The sequence below is a fragment of the Siphateles boraxobius genome, unplaced genomic scaffold (assembly GCF_051911475.1).
Source record: "Siphateles boraxobius isolate OS27281-9 unplaced genomic scaffold, OSU_SipBor_1 39, whole genome shotgun sequence".
NCBI lineage: Eukaryota > Metazoa > Chordata > Actinopteri > Cypriniformes > Leuciscidae > Siphateles > Siphateles boraxobius.
The window spans coordinates 3496750-3524233 of record NW_027509019.1 but is presented as its reverse complement, the minus strand read 5'-3'; the positions used below and the strand labels follow the sequence as shown (position 1 = coordinate 3524233).

Here is a 27484-nt window from a genome sequence, read left to right as displayed (position 1 = left end):
TAACACCATGGCTAGACTAACAAATATACACACATCACCAGAGCAAAATATTTCGTTACAGTATAGTAGTAATGATTTTATGAATTCCTTCACTGAGAAAGCATCAGAAACAAAATTGTAAATGTACAATCTTTTATGGTGTCTTATGATTCGGCCTCAATTATCACTCCTCAAGAACAACTACACCGCTTTACAACTATAGGACAGGAAGAGTTAAATAAAATTATCATTGCATCTAAACCAACAACATGTTTATTAGATCCAATATCCACTAAACTACTGAAAGAAGTGTTACCTGTAGTGGAAGAGCCTCTTCTCAATATTATTAACTCGTCTTTATCTTTAGGTCATGTTCCAAGAATATTCAAGCTGGCAGTAATAAAACCTCTCATTAAGAAACCGCAATTAGATCCAAATAACCTAGCAAATTACAGACCAAATTCAAATCTTCCATTTATGGCTAAAATACTAGAAAAAGTTGTGTCCGCTCAATTGTGCTCTTTCTTGCAAGAAAATGAGATATATGAAAAATTTCAGTCAGGATTCAGAACGCATCATAGCACAGAAACTGCGCTAGTTAAAACTACAAATGATTTACTTTTAGCTTCTGACCAAGGCTGTATCTCAATACTAGTTCTACTCGATCTTAGCGCTGCGTTCGACACTATCGATCATAAAATACTCCTGGATCGACTACAAAACTACACTGGTGTTCAGGGACAGGCACTAAGCTGGTTTAGATCGTACTTATCAGACCGTTACCATTTTGTCTGTTTAAATGGGGAAAAATCGAAGATAACATCAGTAGACTATGGAGTGCCGCAAGGATCGGTGTTAGGCCCTCTGCTATTCTCAATATATATGCTGCCACTTGGTGGTAATATTATAAGAAAACATGGAATTAATTTCCACTGTTATGCTGATGACACTCAATTATATATTTCATCACGACCAGATGAAAACACTAACTCATCTAAATTGACAGAGTGTCTCAAAGATATAAAATGCTGGATGACGTGTAGAATTGCTTATTGGTCCAAAAAACTACCCACAAAATCCCTTACAATACAACTTTAATTTAGACGGATGTCCTGTTACTTTATCCACTACAGTAAAAGACCTGGGTGTTATACTAGACCGCAACTTGTCTTTCGAAAATCATATTTCATATATTACAAGAACAGCCTTTTTCCACCTTAGAAACATTGCTAAGCTACGTAACATGCTATCTGTTTCTGATGCAGAAAAGTTAGTTCATGCATTCATGACCTCGAGACTAGATTACTGTAATGCTTTACAGGGTATCTGCACACTTTTTAAAGTCAAATTTAAGGCTTTTTAAGACCTTTTTAAGACCTGAAGAAATCAAAATTAATACCTTACATTAGGGGTGCGCAATATTGACAAAGATATGTCTCAATATTTTCAAAGTTTTGTTGATAATTAGATGATATTTATATTGTGTTTATGTACTGGTGCCATGGCTGGTTTAGGCCTGTTGCTGACAGCAGACTCACGAAGATATTCATATTTTTCATATTCTATGCAGTGGTCAGTTCACAGCAGTGAAATAAATTAAATTTTTTTTTAAAGGACAATATTTGCAACCTTAAATTGAGTTCCAGGGGCATTTTCACCCATATATGGACTTTTTTTTTTTTTTACTTAGAGGTATGCATCACCTTTTATGTCAAATTCTAACATTCAAATTAAATTATATTAGAATAATAACACAATACCACTGTTACCAGTTAAATTAAATCATTAAATAAAAATCCATCGTTGCAGTGCAGAGGAGACACAGAAGCAGCATCAGAACTGGCATTAATATATTTACACTCCATTTACAATTCCATAAATAAAACTATGATATATTCAATTCTTAATTCAATATTTAAATATGAACTGATTTCTAATTGTAACATTTTAATTACAGGGTACTTTAAATGTGAAACTAAACCCGCCAGTAGGTGGCGGCAAGTCACTGTCTGAGGGAGTCATTCATTCAACCGATTTGTTCAAACGGCTGATTCATTCCGGAAGTGCAAGTGATTGTTCATTGAACCGTTAAAATGATTCGTTCAAAACGCGGATTTCAGTCAAGAAAACATCGCTGTCTTTTGCATTGAGACTCTGCTATGGTTTCATTTTGAAATTCTCGTCAGCGAAATAAAGGGAAATAAGGGAAATTGTTGACAATATTGTTTATAAAATGTAACAATGTTAATTTAACTGTTATATAAAATAAATATCATATTTCCTATTGTGCACGGGAAAACAGCCCTCTTGCTGATGTAATATTGTATGATAACAACATATGATATATAAAATACCAAAACTTTATACGTCTATTAGGGAACATGCCTATAACTGCACTGACACATTACGCAGTGAAAGCAAGCATGAGAGACAATGCGATGTCAGCTCGCAGTGCGCCCTCGTACATAGTTAACGTTAAAGTAAAACAATGATTACAATATCATAAAATACAATACACATCGCACACCACTACGCACATAAAGAATGAACATACAATTGAACTGAAATTAACCAGCTTTCTTCTCCTCTCCTGCTGTTTTGCGTGCGGGAGACAGACGTAGGCTAATGCTGGCGCGAATGCGACGCGAAATGTCACGTGAACGAGCAAATCCACAAAGAACGAATAATAAATAAAGTACGCTAATTAGTTTTAATTTGGAAAACATTTAGATATGTCTAAGTCAAATTGCCATCGGAAATTTAAGACCTTTCATAAGTAAAAATAAGACTTTTTAAGACTTTTTAAGGCCTTAAATTTTTAAAATCTAATTTAAGACTTTTTAAGGACCCGCGGACACCCTGCTTTATTAGCTGGTTGTCCTGCATCCTCAATAAACAAGCTACAGTTAGTGCAAAATGCAGCTGCTAGAGTTCTTACTAGGTCAAGAAAATATGATCATATAACACCTATTTTATCATCTCTACACTGGTTACCTATTGTTGTAATGTCTGTCTGTGTTCCCCCGGTCTTTGTGCTTTTGGTTCAGTCCTGTTCAGTTTTCCCGCTCCTCGTTTGTGTTCATGTATACCACGCCCCCTTGTTATCTTGTTTAGCTTGTTTGGCCTTGTATTTAAGCCCTGTGTTTCAGTCCAGTCTTTGTGAGTTCTTAATAATGTTGTTGTTGTACCTTGATGTTGGTGGTTCTGTTCCTTAGTCTTGTGCCCTAGCCAGTGTCTTTATGTAGTTTGAGTTTATTAAATAAAGTGTGCTGCAATTGGATCCTGCTTCCTCCTTGCTTCCACCTCATCGTGACAGAAGAACTCACCGCCAATGGATCCAGCAGTTGTTAGCAACCAGGTACTAAGAAGATTTCTAGCCTCTATGTTTCAGGATGGCCAGCGGATCGAGAAGTATGTGAGGGACTTTTTGAACTGCTGCCATCTGGGATCGCTGAATGACATTGAGCTCATGGACCTGTTCTGGAGCGGGCTGGATGCGGATATCGCGCAACTGATGCCGGATGATTATACCGGTTGGACCCTAGAGGGATATATTGACCTGGCCCTTTACTTGGGGGGTTCGGCATCTACGGTGGGCTTGGCTGATGAAGCACCCTGCCAGTTCACAGTATCCCTGGAGCCTATCCACGTCCCGCCTGTCCAGCCAGAGACCGTCCAGCCAGAGACCGTCCAGCCAGAGACCGTCCAGCCAGAGACCGTCCAGCCAGAGACCGTTCTCGTCACGTCTTCCCAGTCAGAGACTGATCACGCCACGCATGCGCCGCCTGAGCCCTCAGTGACCGCAACACTGGCCATTATGGCCACAGCCATGTGGTGTGTGTGGGCTACGCACACACTTGAGCCGGTGTCCGCTGATCCTGCGCCAGAGCCCGCTGATCCTGCGCCAGAGCCCGCTGATCCTGCGCCAGAGCCCGCTGATCCTTCGCCAGAGCCCGCTGATCCTGCGCCAGAGCCCGCTGATCCTGCGCCAGAGCCCGCTGATCCTGCGCCAGAGCCCGCAGATCCTGCGCCAGAGCCCGCTGATCCTGCGCCAGAGCCCGCTGATCCTGCACCAGAGCCCGCTGATCCTGCGCCAGTCCTGTTCAGCCCAGAGTTTCCTTCACCGCTGGTCCTGCCCAGCCTAAAGCCCTCTTCACCGCTGGTTCTGCCTCTTTCTCCTGAGCCGGTGCCTTCTCCAGGCTACGACCCCGTAGCTACCCCCAAGAATTTTTTGGGGGGGGGCAGTAGGCCACCACCATGGCCACCCGAAGGGTCCTCTCCAGCATGGCCGCCCGAAGGGTCTTCACCGCCGTGGCCGCCCGAAGGGTCTTCACCGCCGTGGCCGCCCGAAAGGTCTTCACCGCCGTGGCCGCCCGAAGGGTCTTCACCGCCGTGGCCGCCCGAGGGGTCTTCACCGCCGTGGCCGCCCGAAAGGTCTTCACCGCCGTGGCCGCCCGAAGGGTCTTCACCGCCGTGGCCGCCCGAGGGGTCTTCACCGCCGTGGCCGCCCGAAGGGTCTTCACCGCCGTGGCCGCCCGAGGGGTCTTCACCGCCGTGGCCGCCCGAAGGGTCTTCACCGCCGTGGCCGCCCGAAGGGTCTTCACCGCCGTGGCCGCCCGAAGGGTCTTCACCGCCGTGGCCGCCCGAGGGGTCTTCACCGCCGTGGCCGCCCGAGGGGTCTTCACCGCCCTGGACGCCCGAGGGTCCGACAGCTCCGCCCTGGACGCCCGAAGGGTCTGCTCCGCCCAGGACGCCCGAGGGTCCGACAGCTCCGCCCTGGACGCCCGAGGGTCCGACAGCTCCGCCCTGGACGCCCGAGGGTCCGACAGCTCCGCCCTGGACGCCCGAGGGTCCGACAGCTTCGCCCTGGATGCCCGAGGGTCCACAGCCTGCTCCGCCCTGGTCACGCCCTCAGCCTGCTCCGCCGTGGCCTCGCCCTCAGCCTGCTCCGTCGTGGACACGCCCACAGCCTGCTCCGCCCTGGTCACGCCCTCAGCCTGCTCCGCCGTGGCCTCGCCCTCAGCCTGCTCCGTCGTGGACACGCCCACAGCCTGCTCCGCCCTGGCAGTCTGTTCGTCCAGCTCCGCCCATGTTCCATGGCCCAGGTCCGCCATCGCAAGACCCCGGTCCCGTTCCCTGCACGGACCTGGCCCGCCATCCCTCCCCCGGGACCGCCTCCGCTCCACCACCCTCCCGAACTATGTCTCTAGTTTTGATGGGCGTCGGGAGCCGCCCGTAGAGGGGGGGCTATGTTGTAATGTCTGTCTGTGTTCCCCCGGTCTTTGTGCTTTTGGTTCAGTCCTGTTCAGTTTTCCCGCTCCTCGTTTGTGTTCATGTATACCACGCCCCCTTGTTATCTTGTTTAGCTTGTTTGGCCTTGTATTTAAGCCCTGTGTTTCAGTCCAGTCTTTGTGAGTTCTTAATAATGTTGTTGTTGTACCTTGATGTTGGTGGTTCTGTTCCTTAGTCTTGTGCCCTAGCCAGTGTCTTTATGTAGTTTGAGTTTATTAAATAAAGTGTGCTGCAATTGGATCCTGCTTCCTCCTTGCTTCTACCTCATCGTGACACCTATTAAGTTCCGTATCAATTACAAAGTATTACTACTGACCTATAAAGCCCTAAATGGTTTAGCTCCTGTGTATTTAATGGACCTTCTATCGCCATACAATCCATCGCGCTCTTTAAGATCACTAAATTCGAGGCTTCTGGTCATTCCTAGGATATCTAAGTCCACTAAAGGAGGAAGGGCGTTCTCACATTTAGCTCCTAAACTCTGGAATAGCCTTCCTGATATTGTTCGAGATTCAGACTCGCTGTCCCAGTTTAAAACTAGATTAAAGACGCATCTCTTTAGCCAAGCATTTACATAATGCTTAACCTTTAATACTACTGCTGAATCAGATCGAATGCATTAATATTATGAACATCAGCTATGCTAATTATTTCCCATCTGCCTTTCTGCTGTTATCTCGGGACGCTAGTCCCGAGGTAAATGGCGTTCGTCAGCTCCAGTTTGTATCCAGCCTCCACGGAGACTTCAGATGACCCAACACCTGCGATGAGACGACTAAACGCCTGTGAAGAGACGACTCAACGCCGGCGATATGTTATGCCCTAAATTAATACATGATTAACTAACTGTATTTTTCTATGTACATTTCTGAAATATACTTTATGTAAAGCTGCTTTGAAACAATATGTATTGTGAAAAGTGCTATACAAATAAATTGAATTTAATTGAATGGCCATTTGAACTTCTTCTTTTGCAATACTCTTATTAAGATCCTCATTTATCCAATATTCCCCTTTTAAAATGTGGCCCTCTATTACATTTTTCCTCTGACATATTTCCTCGTAGAATTTTTTGTGGATGAATTTTGTAAACTCTCCTGAAAAGCTACATGACAATGAGCCTCAGGCTTTATAAAAAAATGTAACTGCAGTAAAGAATGATCTGGGACTTCTTTCTCCAATCAAATCCATACAATTTGCCATTTTAATTAATTGATTTGGAACTAACACTTCAAAGGAGTCACATATTTGTAGGCAATCATATGGGACAAGTATATATAATCAACCAGCGCTTTACGCTTGACAGATACTGCTGTGTAGTTATCACTTAAAGGACATATCCTCCCATTAACAATACATAACTAAGGGAGCTTTTACACTGGGCTTGTTTGCTGCGGTCCGAACCCGGGCGCGATTGTTCCCGGCATCCCCCACAGCGTTGGTCTGGTTTCACACTCAACTTGATTCTATCGAACTCTGGTGCGTTTGCGCGCATCTTACATAGATTGAAAACAGTATATCTCCATTCTGTAGAAATTTTATGTGGTTAAAGTTTAGTTTGACAAGGGCATTTTTTCCCACCTTATTTCCTCTCATTAGCGGAGTTCAAGTCAAGTGGTATTGTGTCGTGTCTCGGCTCTCTGCCCAGTTATCCTGTACCTGTAGCATTTCATTCTTCTCTCACTTCACACTACTTGCCTGGTTACCGACATATGCCTGCCTGCTGCACTTGCTTTTCCCTCTTGCATTGGCTGTCTTTTCCCAAAGACTGACTATTGATTTTGACCTCAGCACCTGGTCCTCAATCTCACCCCTTCACCCGTTCAGAGACCGCCTCATCGGCTTTTGACCTGTTGGACTGCCTTGTTTAATTAAAATTGTATTCAATAAACATTCAGAACTGCCTTTGACTCCACCAATTGTTTTTTGACATTAGGGCTATGACACAGCCCTAAAATGTAAAGTTGTACTTTTGAACAATGTATTTTGGCCCACTTACCCAATGCAGAATTGTACCCATTTCCCTGATTGAGTGAGACAGACTGGTAAGAGATGGACATGTTGCTGGTGAAAGGCCCAAGACATCCACTCATTGGTAGCATTGCAGCAGTGAAGGCTATCTTAGATCCAACTTGGGACAGAAAGCAAAGAAAATTCTGCAAACATTTGCATAATGTTTTATCTCCGATAAGTAAATGTGAAGTGACAATTGTGATGACTACCTGTGTCTTCCTCTATTTGGCTGTTCAGGTGAGACAATCCTTCCCATAAGCCAACCAAACGTATGAAGGTGGCCTCCTCCAGCTCAAACAGTGAATTCGCAATACAACAACAACCCTGTTGTCTCCTGAAGGCACATTCACAGTCCCATCCACCACAGGGCAGAGTCCCTGTCCAACTCACTGAATGGAAGGGAAAAGTAACAAAAGTAAGTAGAAGTGAAACAGAGCCCTGCAAAACCAGTAATTGAACCTGACAACCTGAAAATAATTCATGGTCAAATTATTCACCAGCAGTTTCACGCAGGAGGTCAAAGGCAGTGGCAGCCTCTGACCTTGAGCAGAGACAGAGAATCATCAAAATACATGGACCAGCAAGTGTCTTCATCCTCAGAATGCCCAGAATCCAACTGCCCTTTAAAAGAAAACTGTTTTACATATTAAAAAATAAATAATATATATTACATACCTACACACGCATGCATGCACACGCACACGCACACACACACACACACACACACACACACACACACACACACACACACACACACACACACACACACACACACACTCAGTAGAACTGAAAAATCCGAAAATATGGGATTCAAATATAATTTAAACCCTTGAAATGAAACGAAAACCTTCATCATTTAAAACATAACACAACAAAGAAACATAAAAATAAAGAAGACATTGTATAGCCAATGTCTCTACTAGTGTTTCCCAACCCTGTCTCCTGGAAAAACACCACTAATACACATTTTGGCTATGTTCCCTGTATACCTTTGGAGAGTGCTTACGGTCAACCTAAATCACATGATGACCAATCACATTCTCCCTTCGATATCATTGGTTTGCTGCCAGAGTTGTACAGATTTGAAGTCTCTTTAAATGGTCAGCTTCACCCAAAAATGAAAATTATGCCATGATTTTCTCACCCTCAAGCCATCCTAGGTGTAAATGACTTTCTTCTTTCAGACGAATACAGTCGGAGTTACATTAAAACATATCCTTGATCTTCCAAGCTTTATAATGGGAGTGAATGGTACCTGAGATTTTGAAGCCCCAAAAAGTGCATCCAACCATCATAATAGTAATCCATACACAGGGGCGCATTAACAGGGGAGGGGCTGCACGAAAATTATATTTTTAAATAATTATTTGTATACATTGGAGCTAGCGGCAGTGACACCCGTTCATTTCCAGGACTCTCAACTGCATTTTCGGCAAAGCCCTGCTGTGTGAACGGAACCGGACTGGACAAGTTCAGTAACTTGCGCGTGGAGCTACTACTAACTTATATAGACACAAGCTTAACTAATCAGTTAAGTAATATCACATTTAGGACTAAGATAGTTCGGTAACACTTTATAGTACGACCCGCAAACAACTGCGTAAGTAAACCGAAATTACGGTGTACGTTTCTGTAATTATAGTGTACTTCCGTGTAGGTATAAGGGAACAATATGTTAAGTTTTGGGTAATAAAGGGGTAACAAGCAGATATACAAGCAAATTATTTATAATGTAACTATTTTAAAACTAACAGGTACTGTACCTATTCTGTTAATATATTCACAGGCCTGCGAGGGGCGATGTGGGTATGTGGCGAGCCAACGCATTCTCATCCTTTGGCGTCATATAGGTGACCCCATATGACATTTCGTCGAAATCTTACGCACATGGCATCCTTTAGCGTCAATATAACACGCACTGTTATGGGTAGGTTTAGGTCTGGGGTAGGGTACGGTTATGACGCCTTGGGATCTGCGTCTCATATTCACGCTAAACGATGCCATGTGCGTTGGATTTAGACGAGCGTCACCTGTATGACGCCTTGGGTTCTGCGTCTCATATTGATGCTAAAGGATGCCATGTGCGTAAGATTTCAACGAAATGTACAAAGCGTCACATGTATGACGCCAAAGGATGAGAACGGGCTGGGCGAGCAGGACGAGGCCAAGGGACGTGAGAGAACGGCGCGAGTGACAATAATCGTCACCCACGAGACGCACCGGTCTCGCATCTCTCACGGAGGAGCGGAATCATAAATAGGGGAGCGACGGCGCTGAAGATCAAGAGAGGAACAGGCCTGATTTTATGTTGTGTTTTGTTTCTGTTTTGTGTGGACAGCAGTTGTCTGTGAGGGGCTGCTGGCTTATACTTTTCTTTTTGTGTTTGTTTTATTTTATTATTAAAATGTTTAAATGTTCACCGGTTCCCGCCTCCTTCTTCCCTGAATCTGAACCCCGTTACAATCATAAAGCATTAAAAAGGGTTCAGAAAATATAATTGCTGACACCTTATCTAGAGCTTAAACACTGCTTCAGGTTAAGTTTTAAGGGGGTGAGTGTTACGTACGCCATGCTACGTAATTTTGTTTCTTGCGTATGTTGCTGCATATGTGTGTGTGTCTGTGTACTTTGTCTGTTTCAGGTGTGAAACTCGATGCTAGGATGCTGACATCTGGAATCGCGCCACCAATCGTCTGTCGCCGTGCAGTTTATGAATGGATCTAACTTCAATGGCGACAGTCGAGATAGACTCTGAGCCGGGAAAGAGTATGCACACTCTGTGAGGACGGTTTTCTCATTTGAGAGACCAGTCTGAGAGACTGATCGATGTCTGGGGGTTCACTGCTTTTGTGATCTGGCAGTTGGATCAGCTCTCGTTTGTTCGTGCCTGTGCTCGTTTCTGTTTGTGCCCTTGATACATGCTGGATGTGCAATGCTAAATGTTTGTTACCATTTCCCTCATGAACTCATCTCAGTCACCGTCTGACACTGTGTAGACTGGCGGGAGAGGTTTTGAGTCAGGTAAGCAGGTCGCGACCTACATTTGCACACATTGTTTCTATGAAATGTATTAGACGCACTAGTGTTAGGAGTGGTGCTAATTATGCATGTTTTTGTTTGTTTAGTTAGTATAGTTTAGTTATAGCGTCTTGTATGCTGAAGATGTTTCTTTCTAAATTTTTTTTGATAGTTCAGTTCCTTAACTTTAGTTAGAGGGTTTTCTTGTTTTATTCCGTTTTTGATTTAAGCACCACTCTCTTGCTCCTTCCTCTCGACTAGATTGTTTATTGATTTTGCTTGTCCTTGTTACGTTGTACATATTGTAAATATTAATTACTTCATTACTTCACCTTATTACTACTTCACTTTATTGCAGTTGAAGAATTAAATTGTAGCAATGTTCAGGGAAGAAGGAGGCGGGAACCGGCGAAAAAGTAAATAAACTTTATTTAATATAAAACAAACAAACAAAAATACCGCCAGCAGCCCCTCGCGGACGACTGCTGGCTGAAATAAAATACAAATACAAAAACAAAACACAACACAACTAAAACACAGGCCTGTTGCTCTCTCCATCATCAACGTCGTCGCTCCTCCTTTATGCTTCCGCTCCTCCCTGAGAGATGCGAGACCGGTGTGCTTCACAGGTGTTGCTCATTAGCAATCACTCCACCGGCCTCGCGCCGTTCTCTCACGTCCCTCGGCAGTCCTTCGCCACATAAATATTTCATCTAAGTTGTTGGTTTGTTGTCCGTTCCTTTTCTTTTGCAATTCCCATTACTGTCTTGACACACACATGCAAAACTTTTGTTATGTCTAATAATATTCCTAGACAAATAACATCTAATTAATGAGGGACGTAAAAATTAGTATACTTTTTCTCACTCAATCCCCATGTATGCGGATTAGTGTGATGTTTAAGTAGGGTTGGGTACCGACACGCGGTGCCAATAGGGAACTGGTTCCGGCGTAAACGGTAGTAACCAGACCGAATAAGAACGAAAATGTTGGTGCCTGATTTCGGTGCCTGACTCTGTGTGTCATGAGGCACACACACGCAAGGTCTCTCGCTCTCTCCCTCTCCTTCTCCGCCGTGCGCGTGCTATACGGTTTGGAGCACAGTCTGTTCTGTCTCGCATGCGCGCTCTTGATCGCCCGCTCGCTCTAAATTCCGGGAGATTTTAACTAATTTGCGGGCATCAGGGAGCCGTTATCAATATGCGGGAGACTCCCGGAACGTCTGCTGATAGCGAGGGGATTAATGAAGATGCCGAAGACAAAACGCTCCAAGGTTTGGCTGCATTTCACGTGTAAAATTATACGTCAGAACGCCCTCTGGGTTTGCGATGGTCTGAAGCCCATATAGAATCACGCCAATCCATTAGCTGATGGGGCGGCGCCGCCTCGACGCTCTTACGTCATCATATTATATAGGCGCGCGCGTCATCTGCTCTTCAGATTTCTCTACCGAAAAAGGAAGCTTGTCGGCAGCGCGAGGATCTTGGCAGCGAACGCAGCGTCTCATTCCCCATTCAGAGAACATAGGTTACACCAGTAACCAGACACGTTCTCTTTCATAGGTTCACTCAACGCTGTGTAGCTGAGAAGCAGTGGGAACGAAATACCAAACTGGCCAAGCTAAGCGCTGCCGTAACTCAGGGCTGGACTGGTAATCTGGCATACAGGGCAAATGCCCGGTGGGCCGACGTGCTTTTTGGGCCGATACATCTCATATTTTTATTTTTATTTTTTTTTAAAAAAAAATTTTACGGCCAATAAAACTCGTACATCGGCAGCCCATTCGTTTTGTTTTGTTTAATTGACGGCGCTGGGTTAGTGCCGATGTAATGCATTGGTCAAAAAAAAAATCATATTTTTTTCCAATGACAGACCGGCCCATGAAACACGTAGATCAGCGGCCCATTTGTTGTTTTCTTGATTGACACTGGGCTGGCCCAATCACATCTTTAAACACCTCCCCCTTTGTGCTTTGAGTGAGCGTGCAGTGTCAATCTGTCTATAGTCTGAGAGATGGACAAGAAACGCAAGGAATGTGCAGAGAAATAGCGTGAAAAATAGATATAGGCCCTTCAAGCAGACGCTGTAAAATGTGTCAAAGTATATGTGTTTTCTGCAGCAGCAGGACCTTCATCAGCTCCAGTGGCCGATGAGGAGGATAGTGAGGAGGATCAGGAGAGAGATGAGAAAGTGTAGAGTCTGTGGTAAGCAGAACTACTTTTTAAAACACTTTGGCTATGAGTGTAGGAACCCATTACCTAGTTACGCATTATTTCCACATCTGCATTGTTGACGATTACAGCAATTTACTACAAGTTTAATGAGACACGTTTGTATCCATGTTTTCCGCCAAAATAAAAGCTTGATGCAGTTTCCGTCAAAATAAAAGATCATGTGCTTATCTCTTTCAAGTTTATAAATTAGTACAAAACTAATTATGAAAGTTTTCTTTATTTTTCAGTGCATTTGTTTTACAATATATGGCTATTAGGCTACTATCTTGAGATTAATTATAACTATTATTATGTAGTAGTGTAATATAGTAAATATAGTTTTATACTAAAAGAGTTTTTTTTCTGTGTTTAATTTGCACACTAAAAATGGGTTGGAGCTTTTAATTTTTAACTCTCAAAGTGCACCAGATTGATGAATTTAACATTAAAATGCACACAATTTTCTTAGGGGGGGGGCATGCCTCCAAACCCCCCAGAGGGACAGAGATCCACCCACCACAGTTTTACCAAAGATCCTGTGGGAAACACTGGTATTGCTATGCCAGTGCAGCTTATAGCTTGTTTTTGATGCATCACTGCGGAGTATAGTTCAATTGTATTAATAAATTACAATTTCTTACTTATTTCATCTGTTAACTCTCACTCGTTCCTACTCACTCATTACATGCCATTAGTGGTTTTAATGAATAGGAGTTGAACATATTCAAGGGCGTGCAAAGATGGGTGGTGTTTATGATCATATGTAGTGGGCCAGTCTGGGCGAAAATGCCAGGGCCGATTTTCTGTCCCAGTCCAGCCCTGCCGTAACTACTACAACAACCAGATAACTTACATGACTGGTTCAAGCTGACAAAACATGGGAACCTGGAGCCGTGTCGAGATTATATTACCCTGGTAGTAATCTCTATTAATCTCCAGTATTATTACATTGTTTGATACAATATTGTTTTATTTGATATTATGTAAATGTGAATTTTTATTTTTATTTGGTTTATTTATTATTGCCATATGTTACTTGTATTTATATTGTTTAAAGATTTAAGTTAATATTTTATCCAGTTTGACCCTGTAAATAGACAAAGTGTGTGGTTTCGTTTTCTTAAGTACCGTTTCAAGAACCGTTTAAGCACCGGAACCGTTTAAAAAATACAGAGTAGGTACTGGTATTGGATAAAACCCAACCGATACCCAACCCTACGTTTAAGTCATTTTATTAAACCCTGGGAAAATACGGCATATCATGTCTCTCATGCATCTTTTCCTCCGACACCACATATTGTTTTCCTCTCTGGGCAACAACTGTCACGGGTGGTTGCAGGAAGACAGAACAAGATGAAGGTAACTTTTCAACACAAAGGTTTAATGATGATCAAAAATACAGGACAGCAGAACAGAGTAAATGGGTGTGGCATGTAGAACTGTGTTTAGAGTTTCGCAAAAAGTTGGTTTTTCAATTGCAAACTGAGTGTAAAGCGTATAATGTGCTTGCAGTTTTGCAGACTTGGTCTGAAGATTCGGTACATGAGTGAATGGTTTTCACTGAGTGAGCCTCAAGTTCCACTTTTAGTGCGTAAGCAATTTGAAAAAACTGTAAAGCTAACAGGAAATGGAGAATTTTTCAATTAAGTTTTTCATAAATTCTTATGCTGACAGTATAATTTGCATTAAATTAAAAATGCAAAATAGAAGTATTATCACTAAAAGCACTCATATTATTTTCAGTTTATATATTTTAATTAATTATAATTATATAATAAACGTGTGAGCCCTAATATACAGTATAAACATATAAGTAAGTCAGTGTAGAAATTAAGTAACAGGGAGATGTCTTTTTGCCCTGAGGAATCAATGGAATCAAATAGACAGAAGCTAAAATACGACATAGAAAAACTACAGTGCCAGCTAAGAATAAACATGATAACCAAACGCAGGATAAATACACCCAAACATAAACCAGACGTTTTTAAATTATTGATATAAAACTACTACTAATGTGTCAAAGGGTAGAAGCTAGATAAGTGAGCCTACAACTGCCTCAATATTGTGTTTTTCAAAAGTTGTATGTAGAAACCAACAACAACATACAAATGAGTATTCTGCTTACTTATGTTTTTAAATATAATTTATTTTAATACTTACTGCTATGAAGAAACAGATGATGTTCAGAAGAATGGAGTCAGTCACAGGCCAGAGTTGTAAGTGGACTGTTCTTTGAAGCTTTATGCAGTGGGTGGAGTTGCTCAGAGTTCCTCACCCTCTACAGCATCTGATAAGACTAAAAAAGTAAAGAAAGAATATGGGACACCATATTCCAATGCCTTTCATCTGTTCCACTTGAACATGAATACATGAAAAGGATATTTTGTAACTGATACCCACAATATATTTCTTACCAGGATACTCTGGTCTCTTTCAACTCCTCATGGACCGCAGATAATATCATTCCAGCTTCTGCGTGATTGTTCACCAGTCATTTTAGCGACAAATGAAAAATGTGGCAAAATCTGAAGTCCAATTATAGAGGTGGATGCAGGATTTGGTTTCCTGATTCTCAGAACAGGGTGTAGACTAGAGAAAGATGTGAATCTAAGATCATTGTTTACAGTGTTGTCTCATGTGGCTGTATTTTAATATCATCCCAAATCTTGAGTACACATTTACTGTGATTGTTATTTAAGATTAAAGTGATATACTGGCAAATAATCACTTATTTTAAAGCATGGGAGGGCCATTGAAGTGTAAAATGAAACTAATGAAATTATCCTTCCGGAGATCCTCCATGGACTTTTGTTTGTTTCTTTTTTTTCATTTATTTATTTTTGGACAGGGACAATGCAAAATATACATTAACCTTAGAAAGGAGAGATGCATTTTTGTGTCACTTGTGCTAATTTGCACCTGTAGTCCCAGTAGACTTGAAACAGGTCAGTCGCTTGGGTGTCGCTCGCTAGGCTTCATTCCACCGGCCTTGCTCTGTTCCCACGGATCACATCTAAGATACGTTTCCCACATTGTAGTTTTACAAATAATGCAATCAATACAGACAGTGATGTGCTCATGCAGATGTTTTGCATGTGCAAAGCATATACAGTAAAGGTGTAGTGTCCAAGTTTTGTCAACAAAAAAACCCAAATGGTATCAGTCTCAATCCCTTGCAAGGCCAAGAAGTGACCGTTACGAAAAAGAAGTGTTCTATTAGTATAGGCTACTTCTTTTAAACTAAAAATAAAAAAAAGTATATTTTAGTCTATGTTTTATGTTCTTCTTAGAAACCTACTTAAAAATGCAGTTTAGTATACTTGACATATACTGACAGAAAAGTATATTTGGCCATATACTTGTATCTATCTTTTGATTAAGATGTACTTAATAAATAATAAAGTATTCTAAGTATATACTTGGCTTGTAGTTGTGTTTAGTCTTTTGATTGAGTAACCTATTCATTACTTGTTCCCTTACGAAGGGAACTCAACGATGCGTCCATCGACGCCATGGGAACGCCCCCAGCGTGACTGCGTCTGAAGCATCTATGTCAACTAGTCCAATGGAAAGAATGAGCGTCACGGGCGGGTGACGTCATGACCAGGATATGATAAAAGCACATCCGGTGCAAACCGGCATTAGCTTCTGTTGCCTCAGCAAGCGATCTGTGTCAAACTGTCTGTTATATTTACTGTTGTCTGTCTGATATATATATTTATGGAAACTAAACAATTGCACAAACTCTGTGTTCTCCCTGCTCGCGCTATTTAACGAGTAGGGACACACACGAGCTTTGTGTGATGGGTTTGGGAGTAGAGCATGCGGTATCAGCCTCCGAGGGGGCTGATTGCCAACATTGTGAGAAGCTTTCGCTTCGCATGCTCCGCTCCCGCCTGTCACTTTTCGAGGAAAGTGGCCGGGCTCGCAATTCTCAGGGTGACAGGTCCCGCGTCTGCCGAGGCAGCGCGGAGAATGCATTCCTGTGGATCGCGGATAGGATCTCTTTACGGGGTTGGAGACGGGTCCGCGGATCTTATCTCCTCCCTTTCCACGAGGGATCCAGTGCTCTCTCGCCGGTCTCGGAAGCCCGCGCTGCGGTCTCTTCCGCCCGGGGAGAGAGAGAAATCAATGCTTCAGTGCTCTACCTCCGAGGAGGTAGATGTGCTGGGCACTGAAAGTGACACAATCATGGGGGAAGTGAATTTGCCATCTCTTTCCCCAGCGTATGAGAAATATATATAGCCTATATATATATATATATGATAGTTTATATATTATATATAAAATAAAGTGAATATATATAAAAAATATATATAAAAAATAATAAGCTGGTGGAAGTGTTTACTAAGGCTGTAGATAAATTAAATATTTATGGCCAGCAGAAATAAGGGGGCACTCGTCCTAAAAATAAAATAGATTAAACGAGTTTCCTTCCCTCTATTTTTCCACCTCCATCACGGGGCCTTCCATTTTTCCCGATCTGCACAGCGAGCTGTCTAGATCATGGAAAAGCCTTACTCCTCTTGTCTTTTAGCCCCCACATTCATGTATATTCAGATATTTGGGGGTTAAGAGGGTATGGCTATGGGGCAATACCCCGGGTAGAACAGACGCTTGCGAGCTATCTGTCTCCCGGTTCAGTATCGTACCTGAAGGCGTCGGCTTCTCTCACTAAACCATTAAAGAAAACTATTTTTTAATCTAGTGGGAAAAGCATATATGGCAGTGGGTCTAGCATGGGCCTGCTTGCACACCATAGCAGTGCTACAAGCATATCAGGCTGACCTGCTGCGGTATTTGGACAGAAGTGAGGGAGTTTGGCCCGATGGGGTTTGAGAACTCCGTCGGGCCACAGATTTATCTCTCAGGGATGGCAGCCCTTGTGGTCACTGAGAGACACCTCTGGCTCAATTTGATGGGAATCATAGAGAAAGATACAAGATAATCTCTCCCTCGCTATGTCCAACCCCCTGGGGCTGCTGGGCGTGAGCAGCTCCAGCCGTCTAGTTTCTCATACACAACACAGCAGCCAAAGCCTTCAAAGCAGAAGCCGGATCCGAGGACCGTTCTTCACGCTGAGAAGGCTGTGGCTCAAAAGAAAAGGTCTGGCGCCACCGGCGTCAGACCGGTGAGGGCAGCCCCAACCGGGGTGGAATGGTGTACACCTCATTATACGGTGCCCTTTCCATCTCGGTGCCCTCAGGGGACCGTTCTGCCAACCCCGCCACCCTTGGTGCTTCGGGGCGCAGCGGTCTCCAGCGAGCTTCTGGCGCAGCGTCAACTCGACATTGCGTCGGAATGCGCCCTCTGAGGGGGGTTCGAAAACAGTCAGTTCGGGTGGTTCCTGCCAGTATGCTTCAGGTCCCCGAACTGGCTGTCTTTATTACACCAGAGGCCAGCCTCGAGGGGCTGGTTCCCTTGGTAGATTTTCTGGCAGCGCGGAAGCTACTGCCAAATATATCTCTATGGGTCCTGCAGTTAGTAGTAAGAGGCAGATTTGGTTCTCGTCCTCCAGGCTACAACGGGGTGTTGCTCACGTTAGTGCATTCCGAGCAGGCTCTGGTAATGGAGCAAGAGGTAAAGGCCCTGTTAGCAAAGAAAGCTATAGAGCAGGTGTACTCACCCGACATTGCGTCGGGTCTTTACAGTCGTTATCTCATTGTTCCAAAAAAGGATGGAGAGCTGCGTCACATACTAGATCTTCGTCTGTTGGAGTGTTTGGTGCTGGAACTCAAGTCCAAAATGCTGACACTCAAACAGATCGTGACTCAAATCAGATCCGAGGACTGGTTTGTCACGATAGATCTAAAAGACGCATACTTCCATATCTCCATCCTCCCTCAGCACAGGAGGTTCCTGAGGTTTTCTTTGGGGCAAAGAACACCAGTATCAGGCACTTCCTTTCGGTCTAGCTCTATCACCCCGCACATTCACGAAGCGTGTAGACGCAGCTCTGGCCCCGCCAGGCTGCAGTGCATATGCATTCTGAATTGCATAGATGACTGGCTGATTCTAGCGGAATCAGAACAGTTAGCGGTTCGGCACCGAGGTGTCGTTCTCGCTCCTATGCAGATGTTGGGGTTGAGGCTCAATGCCAAGAAGAGTGTGCTTTCTCCAGTACAGAGAACCACTTTCCTTGGTGTGGTATGGGATTCAGTGACGATGCGGGCCACTCTGTCGCCCGTTCGTGTAGCTGCTATCCTAACAGCCACAAAAGAGCTGAGGCTAGGCCAGTCACGCACTGTAAAACAGTTAGAGAGGCTGTTGGGTCTTGTGACAGCAGCGTTCAACTGGATAACTTTTGGCCTGCTGTACATGAGACCTTTACAGTGGTGGCTCAGGACCAGAGGGTTCTCCCCGAGGGGAAACCCACTTCGTATGATCAAGATCACGCGGCGGTGTCTCCGCACCTTGGTTATATGGAGGAAACACTGGTTCTTAACCCAGGGTCCGGTGTTGGGAGCTCTTTGCCATCGAGTTGTGATCTCGACAGATGCTTCCCTCACCGGCTGGGGAGCGGTATTGGAAGGCCGCTCAGCTCAGGGTTTGTGGAGGAGTCATCATCTCTCTTGGCACATGAATTGCCTAGAGATGATGGTCGTCTTCAATGCGTTGAGACATCTCCTCCCAGACCTGAGGGGCCATCATGTGTTGTTCTGGAACAGTGACTGTTAGGCCTCAGGGCAGCAGCGTCCAATGTGATACCCTTTGACCTGCTGTACGTGAGACCTTTACAGAGGTGGCTCAGGACCAGAGGGTTCTCCCTGAGGGGAAACCCACTCCTTACGATCAAGATCACGCGGCAGTATCCCCGCGCCTTGGTTATATGGAGGAAACTCTGGTTCTTGACCCACAGACAACACGTTGGTGGCCTCTTATTTTGGTCCCTCAAGAAATTACGCTGTCTGAGGGCAGTGTATATTCCGGGGGGGGCCAGAATATTGGAGCAGACACCCTGTCGAGGCAGGGGCTGAGGCCAGGGGACTCCACCCCGAGGCGGTGGAGCAAATATGGGAGTTTTACGGCCAGGCAGAAGTGGATTTGTTCTCGTCTCAGCATACGACGCACTGTCCACTCTGGTTATCCCTCACTCAACCAGTCCCCTCGGGGCTGGATGCTATGGTGCAGACGTGGCCGAGGCTACGTCTGTACGCATTTCCCTCCGTTGCTCTGCTCCCAGGAGTTCTGGAGTGAATCCGCCAGGATGGAATAAGCCTATTTAGTAGCACCACCCTGGCCGAGCTGAATTTGGTTTGCGGACCTAATTTTTCTCCTCGACGGACCTCCCTTGGAGGTCCCGATCAGGAGAGACCTTCTGTCTCAGGCAGGGGATGCAATATTGCACCCCCGGCAGGGGATTTGGGAACTGTGGGTTTGGCCTCTGAGGGGGCCCAACTCATAGAGAGTGGTCTCTCAACCGAGGTTGTTTAGACCATTCTAAGCTCCAGAGCTCCCGCTACGAGGAAACTATATTCACTATTTCGAGAGTTTTTCACTTCTTGGTGTTACCAGCGTCAGTGGGATCCGGTTAACTGTTCAGTAAACACAGTATTCGAGTTTCTGCAAGAACGCTTTGTATCAGGTCTATGTCCTTCCACGCTTTAGGTATAATATGTGTGGCGGCCATTGCGGCTTTCCACGCCCTGGTGGGTAGTACATTTTTGGGTCGAGACCCCCTGATCACTCGTTTCCTTCGTGGCACTTTGAGGCTGAGGCATGCAACTTGCACTAAGGTGCTGGCTTGGGACCTTGCAATAGTTCTAGAAGGCCTATCTGGGGCTCCCTTCGAGCCCTTAGATTTGGTCTCAGAGAAGTTCCTTTCTTTTAAGACTATTTTCTGCTAGCTATTTCGTCCCTATAAGAGTCAGACCTTCAGGCCCTTTCGGTCCCCACCTGCCTTGAGTGCACCGGGATGGCCAAGGCAATCTTACCCGAAACATGGATATGTTCCAAAGGTGCCTACCATTATTCCGAGGCCTATTGTGCTGCAGGTTTCTGTCCTCCCCCATTTTTCGGACCAGGAAAAGCTGAACCTCTTGTGCCAGTGCGAGCACTGGACACTTATGTTCATCGGACTTCTCTGTCGAGAAAATCCAACCTATTGAGCATATAGATAGTCGAGACTATTCTTCTTGCTTGTGAGTCTTCTGGCCAACCATTTGGTGGTCAGGGCTCATTCCACTAGGAGTATGGCTTCTAAGCGTATTATCTGGAGTTCTCTCCAAGACGTTTGTGATGCGGCGGGCTGGTCCTCACCGCTCACATTCATGAGGTTTTACAGCTTGGACCTGGATGCTGCCCCAGGATCCCAGGTGCTTGGTGCAGTGTGACAACAGGCTGACACTCAGGCATTTGAAAGTCTGGCGCTTTGGGTATTCTCGTTCCCATGGCGTCGATGGACGCATCGTTGAGTTCCCTTCGTAAGGGAACTTCTCAGGTTACTATTGTAACCATAGTTCCCTGAGAACAGGGAACGAGACGATGCGTCACCCTGCCATACTTCCTGCATCCCTGTGATCGGCTTGCTTCGGCAATTTTCGAAGCTAATGCCGGTTTGCACCGGATGTGCTTTTATCATATCCTGGTCATGACGTCACCCGCCCGTGACGCTCATTCTTTCCATTGGACTAGTTGACATAGATGCTTCAGACGCAGTCACGCTGGGGGCGTTCCCATGGCGTCGATGGACGCATCGTCTCGTTCCCTGTTCTCAGGGAACTATGGTTACAATAGTAACCTGAGACATTTGTCTTATACACTAAAAAAGAAAAAAAGAAAAAAAGATTGCTTACACAAATGTAAAATAATACGATAATCAAACATCAAACTGCATATAAGATCAAAACTGCCAAACATTACCGAATGAAATATCGACACAGGAGGAGAAAACAACCGTGAGAGGGGGTATAACGTGTTTCTTTTACTGCTTTACACACAATTTCTGAAAATATGGCTCCATTTCTCAAAACTCTACACAGAAAACCACAAAACATAAACACAACATGCAAAACATCAGACATCTCTTGCAAAAGCAAACACATGCAAAACTATTTCAACTCTTCTAAAAATGGTGTTTTCGCATATTAACTCTACACACAATCATCAAATGATCAGCCACATACACGCCAAACTACATACATGTGTGAAAAAGATAAAAAACTGTTATCTTGTGTCTTTTGCTTGTTCAGTGTGCAGTGTGTAGTGGAGTTACAGCAGTTTATCACACATGTATGTGCACAAATACACTGTATGTACAGTATGTGTGCATGTGCAGTATATATGTTCACTATAAACAGAAATGCAAGGGTGGGGTAAATATTTTAATTTCAAAACATTGTATTTTCAGTGTATTTGACCACTAAAGGATCATCAGTAACAGACAAAACAAATGCATTTGAAGATACTGTAAACTAATAGGGTTGTTACTGTAATGTAAAGGGGAAAATATTAGTTTTCTGTCTCCACATCGCAAGCAATGTTCTCTGTGGCTAAACAACGGAGTGTGTGGAGGGCCAGATCAGGAAGAGGGTATTTAAATGGGCTGTGCCTGTTGCGTGAAGCGATCGATTGGACCTGACCCTGTTCTTCGGCTCGACGTGCTGCAAGAGAAAGGTATGTGCAAGTGTTTTATCTGTGTTTGTACTGGTACAAACTGGGAGGTAGCATGATAACCATTAGCACCAATTAAAACCGTAAATGTTGGGGTTGGCTGGTAATTAATTCAGGTCAGTGGCGTTTACATTGATTCTGGGTATTACAACATAACGAATGAATGAGAAATGCAGCAATTCGGTTTTTTTTCTCTTTATCTTTACATAGTAATTTACAAGCAAAAAATTAAAAGTTGAAACACCAACAAAATCCTAAAGGAATAATAATTACAAAACAACAACAACCCACCCCCAACAAAACAAACAAACAAACATCAGAGACATGTCTAGTAGTATAATGGTGTGTGTGTGTATGTGTGGCCTGGTAAACCCTACATTATGGGGACAAAATGTCCCCATAAGGATGGCAATATCTGAAATCCTTGTTCGTGTGGGGGCATTTTTTGGTCCCCATGAGGAAAACAGCTTATAAATCATACTAAGTGATGTTTTTTGAAAATGTAAAAATGCAGAAAGTTTTCTGTGATGGGTAGGTTTAGGGGTAGGGTTAGTGTAAGGGAATAGAATATACAGTTTGTACAGTATAAAAATCATTATGTGTGTGTGTGTGTGTGTGTGTGTGTGTGTGTGTGTGTGTGTGTGTGTGTGTGTGTGTGTGTGTGTGTGTGTGTGTGTGTGTGTGTTGTCTCATGATCTGTCCAGGGTGTTTTCCTGCCTACGACCGAGACGCTGGGAATGACTCCAGCCACTTCCCCACAAACCTACATAGGACAAGTACTTTGGAAAAAGTATGAAATAGATGAATGGATGGATGAATGGATGAATGGAGGGATGAATGCACAGGCGTAACTATCGGTTAGCAGGGTACGCAGTTGCTTATGGCCCCGGACCAATCGGGGGCCCGCGTGACTGGAAGATATTGATTGACAGCCCCTATCGCATTTTACTATTTTTGGTCTGATCGCATTTTACTTTATCACAAATTTATTTGAACAAATAATGACAACAACATATTTTACTGATCATTGAATACATGTGTGAAATGAACAATGATGGATTTTGGTGTGATTAGTTTGGAATTGGGACTGGGGAATCCCCGGGTCTGTAAGTGAACATGCATATTCTCACAGAGAAAAGCCCGGAAAATGCAGCTATAATGTACGTGAGCATCTTTCTTTATGTATTTGGAGCTAGGCCTGTGTGTGTGTAGTCATAGCCTGGAGTAACAATGTGTCACCAGCAGTGCTTTTTCATGTGTTTTGGTAGGCTACTCCTGATTTTGTCAGTCATCTCTTATATGCTATGTCTCTATGATCCTATCCTGTTCATGCTAGTCTACTCGTGGGCATCACGTGCTGTAGGGGCCCCGCCTCGATGATCCTGCATAAGGGCCGGTGTTGGCTCGTTACGCCGCAGGATGGATGTCCAGTACTGCGACGGTTCTTGTCCTCCCTCTCTCTTCTTTCCTCATGTGTCTTCATTGATCCATGTTTCCAAACTAAATCATTCTGACTGAATAAAATAAAAAAAGTAAAAAAAAAAAAAAGCTTAAAAGCTTTCAGCTGAAATTGCAATTAGTTGTTTGTAATGATTATTATTTAATTTCATTGTAAATGTTCTGCTAATATTTTATATTTCAATATAAATCCTGCAGAAATATAAGAGTTTGCCATCATTCTGATTGGAATGTGCTTTTATCAGTTTTGAAAGCAGTGTTTGAGCATTGGAAAAATGTGCTGCAAATATATAGTTTTGCAGATGGTGAAATATGAATGACAAAAGTGTTCATGGATTTTGGGAAATGTGGTCATTGAATCAATTTTGTGCGAAAGCAACGAAAAACGATCCACAGTTTGGACTTCTGTTTCACTGAATGTGTGAGAGTTTGAACATGTGGCTTCAGTATTGAACAATGCTTGTTAGCAATTGAAAATAAAATAAAAAACACTGTAATAATACTATGTAAACAGACAGCAATAATAATATAGTCATCATAATTAATCCATTTAAAAAAAATTGCGTTATGTAAATTACACTTTTAACAAAATGATCTAACAATTAACAATTCAATAAATATGCAATAAAGCCGAAATCGGTATTACTAAAGATTATATTCTAATTATAACTATACCATAAAGCCTGTAAATGCAAATGCTACGATGTTTCAATGTGACCTGAATCGATGTGTGTTGCTTTTGGAGAACCATAATGTTTATTTCAACACCAAAGTAGTATTTTTGAATATGTTCTTTGCATTAAAACAATTTGAATCTATTACCCTGCTTGTTAACTCTTTCATAGCGCGAAGGACGTCTTAAGTAAATTAAAACATACAGTGTGTCACAGAGAAAGAGACACATTACACTTGTTAAGAGGACAGCGGAAATCACAATATATACCACTCTTGCACTGTTGAAATCAAAAAGAGCATACAACCAGATAAAGGAAGTCATTTCATTGTTGCACACTTAGTACTGTATTTTATATATTAAAAAAGTAAAATACAGTATAAATTTGAGAAGAGCAATAGAGTATATTAATCAGTTGCATAGAGCAGGAACCCGGTGAAAGTGTTGTAGTGGTTGTTATCGTCGCACAGAGAGCAGCCGGCTGGAAGAGCCACATCCACCCGGTCTCCTGCATTCAGCTGCACTGCTAGCACAGCGCTAACACTGTCCTCCTGGTCCTGATTGTTCCTCTCACTCGGGGATGCGAGTGTGCGTCCGTTCAGCCGGAGTCGAGCACAAGCAGCAAGTGTGGCTCCGGCAGCGCCAGCATCGCTGTAAACAGTTAGTGCCAGGCTGTAGACACCAGAACGTGGAGCTACAAAAACACCAGTGTTGGTGCTGTAGCCATCCCCCAAGTTAATAAATACACTGCCATACTTCACCACAGAGTCCTCGCGATTCGGGCCGACACACAGGCGTGTATCAGTAAGAGCCACAGAGAAAGCACTCCGACTGGCTGTCCAAACATAAGAAAAGGGGAAGTGATTCGGACATTTCAAACTTAGACAATGTATCATTATGACACTTTCTGAAGAATAGCGCAGTGCTAAGAGGAGAGTAGAACAGTGTTAAGCTTTTACGCAGGTTTGCTTTTGAGGTAATTAAATGTACATTCACTCAACATGTGCCATGTTTTCTGTTGACTGTTTAAGAGAATTAACACATCCACTTGGCTCCATAAAAGCAATTATAGATTATTGAATAGATATTACAAAATCACAATTCAATATGCAAATAGATTGAAGAAATAAGAATAATTGCAATCCAGCATGTAAAATTACGATTCCTACATTAAGCTACATTAAGAACCTTCTAAATAATAAATGTTAGCATGTGATTTTCAATGCATGTGACTTCAATTTTGTTAAAAGGTATAAGGACTTTGAATTAAGTGCAGGCTAAATTCAAGGAAGTTGAAATACTAAGTATAGGCAAACAAGAACGCTACAAATGGCTCACCCCGAATATTGTTTAAGACTGCATTAGCTCTCTCCAGGCCTTTTTGTAGCTCATTTAAGCTCATGTTGAAAAACGTCTCCATCTTCCACATCTGATTCTTCATCAGGCAGCATCCACAGGACGCCACATCAGTCGGACACACTTCAGAGAGCCAAAGAAACAAGCATCATCATATCTCACTTCCCTAGTGTCTGAATTGTTGTTTAAGGTTTTTATGTGACCTTATCTATGTGTATGATTTTTTTTAAAGTCACCATTCTCATTGGGTTCAACTTCACTGGGTTCTCCCGGACCATTCCATGAAAACATTCTGTCTTGTGCAAGAGCACATCCCAAGAAGCTTAAGATTACAATGGCTAAAACAAGTAAAAGAAAGTTACATACATCCAGGCAATCCTGTACATAATTATATGCCATTGTATAAACAGGTGAAAGACTAAAAGTTGAATTTAATTGAATTTATAGTCAGTCTCACCCTTCATTTCTGCTGATGTCTCTTGACTGTAGTCTCAGAGGAAGATGTTGACATCAACTTGAGTAATCCTGGTTATAAAGGCTACACCTCTGGTCTTTCAATAGGAATGGGGCAGGGCTTTTTGTGTGTGTGTGTGTGTGTGTGTGTGTGTGTGTGTGTGTGTGTGTGTGTGTGTGTGTGTGTGTGTGTGTGTGTGTGTGTGTGTGTGTGTGTGTTTGTGTTTGTGTGTTTCCCATGCAATACAGTGCTGAATATGGGACAAAGATCGTTTTACAGCTGAAGCACATTATGTTATTCCCATGGCTGTTTTCTCTGCGGTATCACTTATACAAATTTATCATTCTTCATCTTGGAGATGAGTATGCCTAACAGTATACTGTTTGTTGAATTGTAACAACAACAACAGCATGTCTAAATGAACACTGGCAGTGTGAAATAATGGATTTTGACTTCTCGTCTAAGGTGACAGTCAAATTATATTTTACGAAGGCACCTGGATAACAAATGTAACAGGCACGTTGAAAGAAAATTCATGTTAGACACTTCCTCAAAATTACATATAATCGAGGGCATTGTTGATCAGGACATGGAGTAAGACCTGTAATAATTTAAATTTACAGCAGCATTCTGAATCCGAAAAATGGTCTGATTTGCTTTCAAATAAAGATGAAACTGACACCGGTCTGATATCATCGCCATTAATGGCAGCGAGTCTCTGTAACCACAAGTACTCTGGCTCCGCTGACGCAATGCTTCATGTATTTTATTTTTTTCCACCCCAAAGCAAAAGCTTCACAGAATAGGTAATATGAAGATAAAACCAATGACAGTTTCGTACCATTCACCAAATATGAAATTTTTGCTCTTTCATATCAGAGGAAAGCTCAAGGAACATTTGAGAACATTTAGAGCCTAAATTAAATGATTTCAAACATTCCCTTGAGGCCTGAACGCCCCTCATGTTTTGGAAATCATCCTCTAAGCTTAAAGGGGGTCGCACACCGGACGAGAAGAACAGCGTTGCATCACAGCTATCGCACCCTGGACACACACTCCTGATAGAAGAGCTGCAAAATGGGTGAGTTTTAACTTTATTGCTTTGTTTTCATTTTTATTGGATAATAACTGAATTTTAAAAATGTATCAATGAAAAAAATCTATATCAGGTTAAGTCTGTTATTGTTTTGTTGTATCTGTTGTATAGGCAACAATGTTAGATAGTAGCAATTTATTTAGATAGCATTAGCCATTTTGTCAGACCGAAAATGTTAACTAAACAAGTTATTTGATGTGTTCTTGACTATCTTTTACATGCATGCCGATATACAGTAATATAACTTTGCAACATAACCCTCTTGTGCCGAGTGCTTAAACTTTTCACATATTAAAGTATTTGCATGCCGAACATTTACA

The 27484-nt window shown here is 43.1% G+C and overlaps 2 protein-coding genes across 3 annotated transcripts in view; both read right to left on the bottom strand.

Annotated features, from left to right (window-relative positions):
* Positions 1–14813, bottom strand: part of cbln18 (cerebellin 18) — a 34095-nt gene extending 19282 nt beyond the window's left edge. The window contains exons 1-4 of one of the 2 annotated variants that reach the window (XM_077197392.1): positions 14676–14813; positions 7782–7905; positions 7494–7673; positions 7271–7402 (exon numbers count right to left, since the gene is read on the bottom strand). In XM_077197392.1, the coding sequence (XP_077053507.1) occupies positions 7271–7402; positions 7494–7673; positions 7782–7878 (409 nt within the window). In that variant the 5' untranslated portion in view covers positions 7879–7905; positions 14676–14813. Of the gene's footprint in view, positions 1–7270; positions 7403–7493; positions 7674–7781; positions 7919–14675 lie in introns of both variants that reach the window. The other variant, XM_077197393.1, reaches the window with a different exon arrangement.
* An 8282-nt stretch (positions 14814–23095) lies between these two features.
* On the bottom strand, positions 23096–26141 carry cbln20 (cerebellin 20). Its single transcript, XM_077197391.1, has 4 exons — positions 26072–26141; positions 25851–25952; positions 25597–25737; positions 23096–25093 (listed from the first exon to the last, which is right to left on the bottom strand). The coding sequence occupies exons 1-4, from the start codon at positions 26076–26078 to the stop codon at positions 24666–24668; spliced, it is 678 nt and encodes a 225-aa protein (XP_077053506.1). The 5' UTR covers positions 26079–26141; the 3' UTR covers positions 23096–24665.
* Between the last annotated feature and the right edge of the window lie 1343 nt (positions 26142–27484).

Coding starts and splice junctions, on each gene's coding strand:
- cbln20 (XM_077197391.1), bottom strand. Junction 25,738..25,850: donor AGTTGAACCCAATGAGAATG/GTGACTTTAAAA, acceptor GGCTCTCTGAAG/TGTGTCCGACTGATGTGGCG. Junction 25,094..25,596: donor AGTCTTAAACAATATTCGGG/GTGAGCCATTTG, acceptor ATGTTTGGACAG/CCAGTCGGAGTGCTTTCTCT.